Source organism: Neofelis nebulosa, chromosome 6 (genome assembly GCF_028018385.1).
Source record: "Neofelis nebulosa isolate mNeoNeb1 chromosome 6, mNeoNeb1.pri, whole genome shotgun sequence".
In the NCBI taxonomy this organism is placed as follows: domain Eukaryota; kingdom Metazoa; phylum Chordata; class Mammalia; order Carnivora; family Felidae; genus Neofelis; species Neofelis nebulosa.
In genome coordinates this window covers 102,489,556-102,501,851 of record NC_080787.1, presented here as the reverse complement: position 1 = coordinate 102,501,851, position 12,296 = coordinate 102,489,556, and the positions used below count along the sequence as shown (strand labels likewise).

At 38.5% G+C, this 12,296-nt stretch overlaps 1 protein-coding gene across 2 annotated transcripts in view; it reads left to right on the top strand.

The window, feature by feature from the left end:
- AK9 (adenylate kinase 9) overlaps positions 1-12,296 on the top strand; it is a 138,550-nt gene that overhangs the window by 4,424 nt on the left and 121,830 nt on the right. For both annotated transcript variants that reach the window (XM_058734937.1, XM_058734936.1), the window contains exon 2: positions 6,010-6,137. In XM_058734937.1, coding sequence (XP_058590920.1) covers positions 6,021-6,137 — 117 coding nt within the window. In that variant the 5' untranslated portion in view covers positions 6,010-6,020. The remainder of the gene's footprint in view (positions 1-6,009; positions 6,138-12,296) is intronic.

Below are 12,296 nucleotides of genomic sequence, written 5' to 3'. Positions count from 1 at the left end.
CAAGGGATCAAAAAGACCCCTTTGTATTATAGCTGTTCAAAGAGCAGGAGAGTCCTGGGGCAAGCCTGAATGTTCCTTGCTGACTGTTCTCTAAGTGAATACAAACTGTTTATAATCTTCTTTTCTGAGAGGGATTTTAAAAAAACACAACACATTTGCCAGATGAGTAGCTGCATACCAAGGACAAGAAGCTGTGTCTGACTAGTAAAGATTGCATCTGCACAATTACGAGTGGGGCTATCACTTGGTTAAGTTTTCAGTAGTCCTCCATCATCTGTCATGATCTATCTGGTTTTTGTAAAAAATCACACTGGAGAATTAAGCAGGGCTATCTTTTAGATAGTTTTGGGTAACACCTTTCCATTGCATTTGGAATGACTTACTATTTATTTCATGAGCTTCCACTTGGCTTTTCTACCACAGTGGTGCTTACTCCACAGGCAGGGAACAACTGGGAAGATTTTGCCAGCTGCAATCCCCACCACATAGTCAGGGACCAGGAAAACCAGGAGGTGATCCTGCAGATCCTGCACTGTAAGACAGACTTGAGCCAAGACTCCATTTATTACTGGTTCTCCATTTGCTTTCACACCAGCAGGAGGCCATGATGGCATTTTGTATCTGCTGGTGTTGGTGTCAGCTCAGACCCTATGTCCTGTAGGCTCTGAAAGAGGAGGATAATCCCATTTCCATAGTGTGTATTTCCCCAGTTAATGGTTGTAGGTTCCCTTGGAGAAGGAAGAATTGGGGAATCCCTATTGTAAATACTTGTTACGGTGTTGTAGGGTCTATTCTTGAGGACTCCTTGCCTCCCCTTCAATAAATGGGCTCTGGAGCTAAGAACTAGGCAAGGATCATGATTTTCCACTGTGGTTGCTGACATCAGCCTTTGATTCACTTGCCCTTTGTCATTTTTAGAAAAGGAAGTTAATAAACATTTTCGTTCACTGCTCATCCATTTCACCCCCTAGAAATTCCATGGTTTATTAACCATTGCCATAGATTTCTGTGGATCTTGCTTGTTGCCATTCTGGACTTCCTGCCCATTGTAGTAATTACACCTACTTTGTTTCTGATGGTTAAGTGCTGCCATCTGGCCTCTGCTCTTCAAGACCCTGTCATCCCCACTGAAACATGGAACCCCAGTATCGTAGCAGCCTTTCCCCTACCTTCAGTCCTGGCCTACAAAGAACAGCCACCACTGAGCTTATTAAGGATACTAGTGCCCCCTTACTAGTTCATTCCTTATAGCCTTAATGAGGGGAGTGTCCTCTGGCCATCCCAACAAGCAGAGTTGGCTTATGAGTTCTCTAGCCTCATATGTGAAATCCATTTAACATGTCACCTCCTCGAGCCTTTGACACACTACTCTATATTCTACCAAGGCAGTTCCAGCATTTCCACCACATTTACTACAGGCTGTTGTTCTTTTCCAAGCTTCAAGGAACCTTACCAGCAGTGAATCAGGACCCACCCCAGGTGTCCTAGTCAGGATGTTAACACCTTGAGTCATGGGAGAGAGCCCACGTATCAATAAACTCTCATCTAGTCTCCATTCCCCCACTCAGCACCCTCAAGATCCTTTTGTAGGTATGTTCTCCTGATTCCTGTTGGTACGTCATAGCCAGGCCCTCCAATTCTTTAGGTGCACAATACCTTTCTTCCTGTACCAGTGCCTCCACAGCCAGGCTGGGCTGATGCTTGACCCCAGTTACTGGTCTAAAAGCTATGAGGAAGTTGAAGCAGATCTTGTGGAGGGCAAGCATTGTTTTCTGAAGTGTCTGCCTCAGGTGATGCAAGGAGAGGCTGCTATCCTTCCAGAGATGAGGAAGGAGCTACTTCTGTCAGTGCAAGGCATTCCAGGTGCTACTGAGTGTTAGATGGAAAAGGGAAGAAGCCTGAGTTCTTTTTGCTGCCACAATAAAGAATTACAGGACAGCAAAGGGAAAGTAAAGCAGAGCAAAGTTTTACTCAAGTACACTCCAAGGGAGGAGCGGGCCAGTCAAGAGAGACAAAGGCCCCAGAAACCCCAGGGTGTAGGCTTATATCAGTTTTTTTTTTTTTTTGAGTGGGTCCTAAGGTAGCAACATTTGGGTAACAGGCCTGGATTATATAATAATTAGCCAACTGAACATACCCTTTCCCAAGATGTATTCAAAATGCCTGCACTAGGGGCGCCTGGGTGGCGCAGTCGGTTAAGCGTCCGACTTCAGCCAGGTCACGATCTCGCGGTCCGTGAGTTCGAGCCCCGCGTCAGGCTCTGGGCTGATGGCTCGGAGCCTGGAGCCTGTTTCCGGTTCTGTGTCTCCCTCTCTCTCTGCCCCTCCCCCGTTCATGCTATGTCTCTCTCTGTCCCAAAAATAAATTAAAAACGTTGAAAAAAAAAAAAAAAACAAACAAACAAAATGCCTGCACTAGGTAGAAAACAACAACATTATTTCTATTCTAGAGGCATACACCAAATAAGGACAACAGGGTGCTGTCTGCACAAGTGCAACAAGCACAACAAACTCAATTCTTCCTCTGCTGGGATGTTGTGACCTTAGATGGGTGGAATGGGGTGGTCCCCAGGCGGTTCTCCATTGGGCATCTCCATCAGGACGTCTAAGGTCCATCCTCCTATCACTCACTCATGCCTAGCTTCCTGCCTCACACACACAAATCTTAGGGTTCGAAGTACTCAGATATCCACCTAAATGTCCCCACCCCAGGCCTTAGGGCCCTGGTTTTAGTGTACTTAAAAGAGACTCTTTAATAAATGCACCACCTCTATAAAAGGTTTAGATGCATTTTCTCCTTTATAATTAGATTTTATAGTAGCATTACTTGTTTTTTTGGTACTAAAAAAAGCTTGAAATTTTAGTTCTTTTGTCATGAGGTTTTCTTCTCAATCTTTTTAGTATACTGGTAATAATTCTTATTATGTCTTTTTTTTCATAATGACACTATAAAATAATATTGGTATATTAAGTCCATTTGAATAGTCTTAAATTCCACAGAGAAATATAATCATATCCCTTTACCTGGAAGCATATAGCCCCCATAATCCACTTTTTATTGTTTCATGAACAGCATTTCAGACCGCTGGTTCCATTTTTGAACTCTGCTCATTAAAGTCATTTCATAAGATTTTGTCATTTTTCCGTAAAGAGTTTGTATACGTTTTATAATATTTAATCCTGGTTACTTTATTATTTTGCTGCAAAAATAAGTCTTTTTTATCTTCAGTTACATTTTCTAGCAAGTTGTGGTGTATAACGGTGTATAGAAATGCAACTGGGGGCACCTGGATGGCTCAGTTGGTTGAGCATCCAGCTTTGGCTCAGGTCATGATCTAGCGGTCCATGAGTTCGAGCCCCGCTTTGGGCTCACTGCTGTCAGTGCAGAGTCCACTTTTAATACTCTGTCCATCTCTCTCTTTGCCCCTCCCCTGCTCACGCTTTCTCAAAAATTAAAAAATAAATATTAAAAAAAGGGAAATGCAACTGAATTTTGTATAATTTTGAATCCAGCAAATTGGGTTATCAGGCTGATTCTCAAAATTTATCTGTGATATGTTTGTTTCTCATGTAGACAATCATATCAACTGGGAATAATTACAGTTTTCTTTCTTTTGTCTTGTTATTACCTGAAAAGAACATTTTTTTAAAGTTTTCTAATTTGTATTTTGAGAGAGACAGAGACAGTGCAAGTGGGAGAGGGGCAAAGAGAGAGAGAGAATCCCAAGCAGGCTCCACACTATCAAGCACAGAGCCCAACATGGGGCTCGAACCCATGAAACCACGAGATTATGATCATGACCTGAGCTGAAACCAAGAGTCAGATTCTTAACCAACCCAGGCACCCCTGAAAAGAACATTTTTAATATTTAATCATTAAATATGTTTGTCTTTTGTTAATACCTTTTATCAGATTAAAGAAATTCCCCTCTTTTCCTAGTTGCTAAGAGATTTTTATTAATAATTAAAGGGTGTTGAATTGTGTTACACTTTTTCTACATCTATTAAGATGATCGTGGAGTTTTTCTCTTTTGTTTTAATATGATAAATTAATTTCTCAACAACCTTGAGTTCCTGGGGAAAGCCCAACTTGGTCATGATGTTATTACCTTGTTCATATATTGCTGGATTCAGTTAGCTAATGTTTTGATTAGGATTTTTAAAATCTTGTTCATGAATGAAATTGGTACATAATTTTGCTTTCTCCCACTCTCTCTGGTTTAGGTAAAGGTTATATGAGTTACGTAAACTGATGTAAGAAGTCTCCACCTTATCTTTTGTCTGAAAGAGTATCTGGAAGCTTGTACGTCCGGAGTTCTTCAAAAAACCATCTGGTTTCTTTTATTTTTTCCCCAAAGACACAATTTATTTTCAAACCAAAGAAGCCAAGGAGACTTTGGCTACCCTCATCCCCTTCCTGAGCAAAAACTGACAGAACAGAGGTGGCTCTCCACCTCCTCATAAAGTCTTTGGTCAAAATAAACTATGAAATTGGGGCCCAGGGCCTCTGTAAAGACCCTGGCAGGGCAGAGGCCTTCCTAAGAGAAACACACTAAGCCCCACCTTCTGGTCCTGCCACCCACTTTCCTCCAATGACACTTTTTGTGGGAAGATTTTTAGTTACTGACTCTGTTTCCTTATGGTTATCCACTTAGGTTTCCTCTTTTTTTTCTTGACAAGTTGATTTTTCTAGGAATTTATCAATTCTTAGAAATAATATCAGTTTATTTGGGATAACCTTGTTTGTGGTATCCTCGCATTATCTATATTATATCTGCAGCATTGTTATTCTGTAGTCCATTTAAAGCACACTGCATCAGACATAAATCACATATCCTTCTCAAGGATTCAGGGAACTTTTTAAAAAGCTACCATGCACTTGGAGTGCCTGGGTGGCTTAGTCGGTTAAGCGTCCGACTTTGGTTCAGGTCATGATCTCACGGTTCATGGGTTCAAGCCCCGCATCGGGCTCTGTGCTGACAGCTCAGAGCCTGGAGCCTGCTTTGGATTCTGTGTCTCCCTCTTTCTCTGCCCCTCTCCTGCTCATGTTCTCTCTGTCTCTCAAAAATAAATAGACATTAAAAAAAACAACTACCATGCACTAGGCCACGAGGCAAGCCTCAACAAATTTCAAAAAGTTGAAAAATTGAAATCAGAGAACATACTCTGATTAACAAAAGTTAGAAATAAACAACAACAAAAATAGACAAATCTGTTTTAAGATATAAGAAACCATACTTCTAAAAACCTAATGTCTAATATTGTTTAATTGTGCCATCTGTTTTCTTTACTTGAACAATCTTGACAGAAGTTTTCTATTTTTACGTTTTTTCAAAATACCGCTGTTTAGCTTTGGTGACCCTCTCTCTATATGTTTGTTTTCTATTTTATTAACTTTTAAAATATATTTTTCTATTCTTCCTGGGTTTTTTCCCCCTAACATCTTAAAAGTGAGCTTATTTCATGTACTTTTCAGACTTTCTTTGGCTCTAATGTATTTAATGCTTCTAAATACTTTAGCTACATCTTATAAATATTGTTATATATATGTTCTTTTTTTTTCAGTTCTACGTATTGGATTTGGATTTGTTAGAGCCATTAGTAGTCCCTACACATGTACACACACACACACACACACACAAATATGTGTGTGTAACTGCATAACATATATGTGTATAGCATATGTAATTTGATCTTTAATTGAATACACACAAATATGTGTATGTTTGCATGTATGTATTTTTCCCTTAATTTAATCTCTCTGAAACATTTTGTTTTAGCTGTCTTGTATAATGTATAACTAGATTTTGTTTTTTGTCTCAAACTAAGCTTATTACTGTTTTAATAGATGAGTTTAACTTTTTTGTCAGTATGGGAAAAATCCTTGTGTTTAGTGGTGTGGAATGGCTTTGGGGCTAAGTAAATTCTCAGGATATTCTCATTTTCCCTAACCTGCCTGCCTTTTCCAACTGAATTAGTCACTAAAAATCTTATTTTTTTCTTATTGTAGTATTTTATATTATGAATTCTGAAGAGAATACAGAAGAGTATCCTTTTGCAGATATATTTAATGAAGATGAAGCTGAATATAACTTTTTGCTGTCTAAACCTGTTTGCTTTGTTATATTTGGGAAACCAGTAAGTTATCTCTTGTAACTTATTATTTAATATTTTTTTATTTTAAAAATCATAATATTATGTGACCATACAAGAATGAAAACTACATAGTATGATGACTTCTTTCAGTGTTAGACTTTAGTTGTATGACTTAAAAACTAATATAATATTGGTGGTAATTTCATAGCTTTCTCTTCTCTTGTGCACTTATAATTGGAAAGGAACTGACATTGTACTTATCTTTGTTTTTATATTATGAAGAAATTAATTAATCAAAACATTGCACCATGAAAATTGTTAGTAGTCTGTGATCCAGGTTATTTTAGACACAATTGACATATAAAATTTTCTGTGGAATTTGTTGTGAGACTCTCTGGGTATTTGAAAGCAAGACACTATGGAGTCAAATGGGGAGCCTCTCCCATTAATATCTGAAGCTACTGAGAGGCAATGTGCCTCATCTTTACTCACAGTGTATTAGCAGACCTATATATTATCTTTCCACAATATAAAAAGAAACCACAAATGGCTGTCATAAGATAGCCTGCCTTTCTAGGCATTTCTAGTAAGGACCTCTAGATGAGAGGTATTTTTAGCCATTGAGCTAGTTGGTAGTTACCATTAGAGAAACTGAGCTGGTTAATTAAAGAGGCCCCCCAGAATAGCAGAGACCGAAGGCTAGATCCCATCCTTGATTTAATTTTATGTAGACCCTGGGACAGGTACCAAGAAATAGTTCCAGTAATTTTCATTATGTTTCTTAACATATAATAGAGTTTTAAGAGTCAACGGTAAGAGCAGTCAGGTACAAATGTTACTTCATTAAAGTGATCTTTTATCTTTAAAAGATGACACTTTTCAAAGATGTCCATTAAGAAAGAATTTTTTGCTCTTGGAAGTTACTAAATGGAAGTCTGTCAAAACATTCATAGTTATAAACTTTATTTTATTTATTTATTTTTTTTACATGCAAAGATTTTTATTATTCAAAATAAATCCTTTTTTCTTTCATTCATTTATTTATCCACCCAGTAACAGTATACTTTATTATAATCATAGCTCCTCACCATTCATCTCCTTTGGGTTTATTATTAAAGTGTGCTTTTTAGTAGTTCTTTTTTAAAAAAAAAAATGATTTTTTTATTTTGAGAGAGTGAGTGAGCGAGGAAGGGGCAAATTTTTTTTTTTTTTTAATTTATGCTTCTTGGGGCTTATGTACATTTTCAGTTTGAGGTCTTGCATCTTTTTTATTTTTTTTTTATTTTTTTTTATTTTTTAATATATGAAATTTACTGTCAAATTGGTTTCCATACAACACCCAGTGCTCATCCCAAAAGGTGCCCTCCTCAATACCCATCACCCACCCTGCCCTCCCTCCCACTCCCCATCAACCCTCAGTTTGTTCTCAGTTTTTAACAGTCTCTTATGCTTTGGCTCTCTCCCACTCTAACCTCTTTTTTTTTTTTTTTTTTTCCCTTCCCCTCCCCCATGGGTTTCTGTTACGTTTCTCAGGATCCACATAAGAGTGAAACCATATGGTATCTGTCTTTCTCTGTATGGCTTATTTCACTTAGCATCACACTCTCCAGTTCCATCCACGCTGCTACAAAAGGCCATATTTCATTTTTTCTCATTGCCACATAGTATTCCATTGTGTATATAAACCACAATTTCTTTATCCATTCATCAGTTGATGGACATTTAGGCTCTTTCCATAATTTGGCTATTGTTGAGAGTGCTGCTATAAACATTGGGGTACAAGTGCCCCTATGCATCAGTACTCCTGTATCCCTTGGATAAATTCCTAGCAGTGCTATTGCTGGGTCATAGGGTAGGTCTATTTTTAATTTTCTGAGGAACCTCCACACTGCTTTCCAGAGTGGCTGCACCAATTTGCATTCCCACCAACAGTGCAAGAGGGTTCCCGTTTCTCCACATCCTCTCCAGCATCTATAGTCTCCTGATTTGTTCATTTTGGCCACTCTGACTGGCGTGAGGTAGTATCTGAGTGTGGTTTTGATTTGTATTTCCCTGATAAGGAGCGACGTTGAACATCTTTTCATGTGCCTGTTGGCCATCCGGATGTCTTCTTTAGAGAAGTGTCTATTCATGTCTTCTGCCCATTTCTTCACTGGGTTATTTGTTTTTCGGGTGTGGAGTTTGATGAACTCTTTATAGATTTTGGATACTAGCCCTTTGTCCGATGTGTCATTTGCAAATATCTTTTCCCATTCCGTTGGTTGCCTTTTAGTTTTGTTGGTTGTTTCTTTTGCTGTGCAGAAGCTTTTTATCTTCATAAGGTCCCAGTAATTCACTTTTGCTTTTAATTCCCTTGCCTTTGGGGATGTGCCGAGTAAGAGATTGCTACGGCTGAGGTCAGAGAGGTCTTTTCCTGCTTTCTCCTCTAAGGTTTTGATGGTTTCCTGTCTCACATTCAGGTCCTTTATCCATTTTGAGTTTATTTTTGTGAATGGTGTGAGAAAGTGGTCTAGTTTCAACCTTCTGCATGTTGCTGTCCAGTTCTCCCAGCACCATTTGCTAAAGAGACTGTCTTTTTTCCATTGGATGTTCTTTCCTGCTTTGTCAAAGATGAGTTGGCCATACATTTGTGGGTCTAGTTCTGGGGTTTCTATTCTATTCCATTGGTCTATGTGTCTGTTTTTATGCCAATACCATGCTGTCTTGATGATGACAGCTTTGTAGTAGAGGCTAAAGTCTGGGATTGTGATGCCTCCTGCTTTGGTCTTCTTCTTCAAAATTACTTTGGCTATTCGGGGCCTTTTGTGGTTCCATATGAATTTTAGGATTGCTTGTTCTAGTTTCGAGAAGAATGCTGGTGCAATTTTGATTGGGATTGCATTGAATGTGTAGATAGCTTTGGGTAGTATTGACATTTTGACAATATTTATTCTTCCAATCCATGAGCAGGGAATGTCTTTCCATTTCTTTATATCTTCTTCAATTACCTGCATAAGCTTTCTATAGTTTTCAGCCTACAGATCTTTTACATCTTTGGTTAGATTTATTCCTAGGTATTTTATGTTTCTTGGTACAATTGTGAATGGGATCAGTTTCTTTATTTGTCTTTCTGTTGCTTCATTGTTAGTGTATAAGAATGCAACTGATTTCTGTACATTGATTTTGTATCCTGCAACTTTGCTGAATTCATGTATCAGTTCTAGCAGACTTTTGGTGGAGTCTGTCGGATTTTCCATGTATAATATCATGTCATCTGCAAAAAGCGAAAGCTTGATTTCATCTTTACCAATTTTGATGCCTTTGATTTCCTTTTGTTGTCTGATTGCTGATGCTAGAACTTCCAGCACTATATTAAACAACAGCGGTGAGAGTGGGCATCCCTGTCGTGTTCCTGATCTCAGGGAAAAAGCTCCCAGTTTTTCCCAGTTGAGGATGATGTTAGCTGTGGGCTTTTCATAAATGGCTTTTATGATCTTTAAGTATGTTCCTTCTATCCCGACTTTCTCCAGGGTTTTTATTAAGAAAAGGTGCTGGATTTTGTCAAAGGCCTTTTCTGCATCGATTGACAGGATCATATGGTTCTTCTCTTTTTTTTTGTTAATGTGATGTATCACGTTGATCGATTTGTGAATGTTGAACCAGCCCTGCATCCCAGGAATGAATCCCACTTGATCATGGTGAATAATTCTTTTTATATGCTGTTGAATTCGATTTGCTAGTATCTTATTGAGAATTTTTGCATGCATATTCATCAGAGATATTGGCCTGTAGTTCTCTTTTTTTACTGGGTCTCTGTCTGGTTTAGGAATCAAAGTAATACTGGCTTCATAGAATGAGTCTGGAAGTTTTCCTTCCCTTTCTATTTCTTGGAATAGCTTGAGAAGGATAGGTATTATCTCTGCTTTAAACGTCTGGTAGAACTCCCCTGGGAAGCCATCTGGTCCTGGACTCTTATTTGTTGGGAGATTTTTGATAACCAATTCAATTTCTTCGCTGGTTATGGGTCTGTTCAAGCTTTCTATTTCCTCCTGATTGAGTTTTGGAAGAGTGTGGGTGTTTAGGAATTTGTCCATTTCTTCCAGGTTGTCCAATTTGTTGGCATATAATTTTTCATAGTATTCCCTGATAATTGTTTGTATCTCTGAGGGATTGGTTGTAATAATTCCATTTGCATTCATGATTTTATCTATTTGGGTCATCTCCCTTTTCTTTTTGAGAAGCCTGGCTAGAGGTTTGTCAATTTTGTTTATTTTTTCAAAAAACCAACTCTTGGTTTCGTTGATCTGCTCTACCGTTTTTTTAGATTCTATATTGTTTCTTTCTGCTCTGATCTTTATTATTTCTCTTCTTCTGCTGGGTTTAGGCTGCCTTTGCTGTTCTGCTTCTATTTCCTTTAGGTGTGCTGTTAGATTTTGTATTTGGGATTTTTCTTGTTTCTTGAGATAGGCCTGGATTGCAATGTATTTTCCTCTCAGGACTGCCTTCTCTGCGTCCCAAAGCGTTTGGATTGTTGTATTTTCATTTTCGTTTGTTTCCATATATTTTTTAATTTCTTCTCTAATTGCCTGGTTGACCCACTCATTCGTTAGTAGGGTGTTCTTTAACCTCCATGCTTTTGGAGGTTTTCCAGACTTTTTCCTGTGGTTGATTTCAAGCTTCATAGCATTGTGGTCTGAAAGTATGCATGGTATAATTTCAAATCTTGTAAACTTATGAAGGGCTGTTTTGTGACCCAGTATATGATCTATCTTGGAGAATGTTCCATGTGCACTCGAGAAGAAAGTATATTCTGTTGCTTTGGGATGCAGAGTTCTAAATATATCTGTCAAGTCCATCTAATCCAATGTATCATTCAGGGCCCTTGTTTCTTTATTGACTGTGTGTCTAGATGATCTATCCATTTCTGTAAGTGGGGTGTTAAAGTCCCCTGCAATGACCACATTCTTATCAATAAGGTTGCTTATGTTTATGAGTAATTGTTTTATATATCTGGGGGCTCCGGTATTTGGCGCATAGACATTTATAATTGTTAGCTCTTCCTGATGGATAGACCCTGTAATTATTATATAATGGCCTTCTTCATCTCTTGTTACAGCCTTTAATTTAAAGTCTAGTTTGTCTGATATAAGTATGGCTACTCCAGCTTTCTTTTGGCTTCCAGTAGCATGATAAATAGTTCTCCATTCCCTCACTCTCAATCTAAAGGTGTCCTCAGATCTAAAATGAGTCTCTTGTAGACAGCAAATAGATGGGTCTTGTTTTTTTATCCATTCTGATACCCTATGTCTTTGGTTGGCGCATTTAATCCATTTACATTCAGTGTTATTATAGAAAGATACAGGTTTAGAGTCATTGTGATGTCTGTATGTTTTATGCTTGTAGTGATGTCTCTGGTACTTTGTCTCACAGGATCCCCCTTAGGATCTCTTGTAGGGCTGGTTTCGTGGTGACAAATTCCTTCAGTTTTTGTTTGTTTGGGAAGACCTTTATCTCTCCTTCTATTCTAAATGACAGACTTGCTGGATAAAGGATTCTCGGCTGCATATTTTTTTCTGTTTAGCACACTGAAGATATCGTGCCAAGCCTTTCTGGCCTGCCAAGTTTCAAAGGAGAGATCAGTCACGAGTCCTATAGGTCTCCCTTTATATGTGAGGGCACGTTTATCCCTTGCTGCTTTCAGAATTTTCTCTTTATCCTTGTATTTTGCCAGTTTCACTATGATATGTCGTGCAGAAGATCGATTCAAGTTACGTCTGAAGGGAGTTCTCTGTGCCTCTTGGATTTCAATGCCTTTTTCCTTCCCCAGTTCAGGGAAGTTCTCAGCTATAATTTCTTCAAGTACCCCTTCAGCACCTTTCCCTCTCTCTTCCTCCTCTGGGATACCAATTATGCGTATATTATTTCTTTTTAGTGTATCACTTAGTCGCGCTTGCTGTCGGAACACAGTCCGTCCGGCCCCTCCGCTTTTGCCAGCCAGACTCGGGGGCTCTGCTTGGCTGGCGAGCCGCCCCTCCATAGTTATAAACTTTAGAAAGGAAATAAAGTGACGGGTTTCAGTAGAATCACGATATGTATTCAAAATTACAAAATGTGATAATCAGAAGAGGACAGTACCTGTAATGCCATAATGGTACAGCTTCCTGGTTTCAGGGATATTTTCTTAATTTAAAAATGTTATTTAAATCATTTCATAAAATGTGG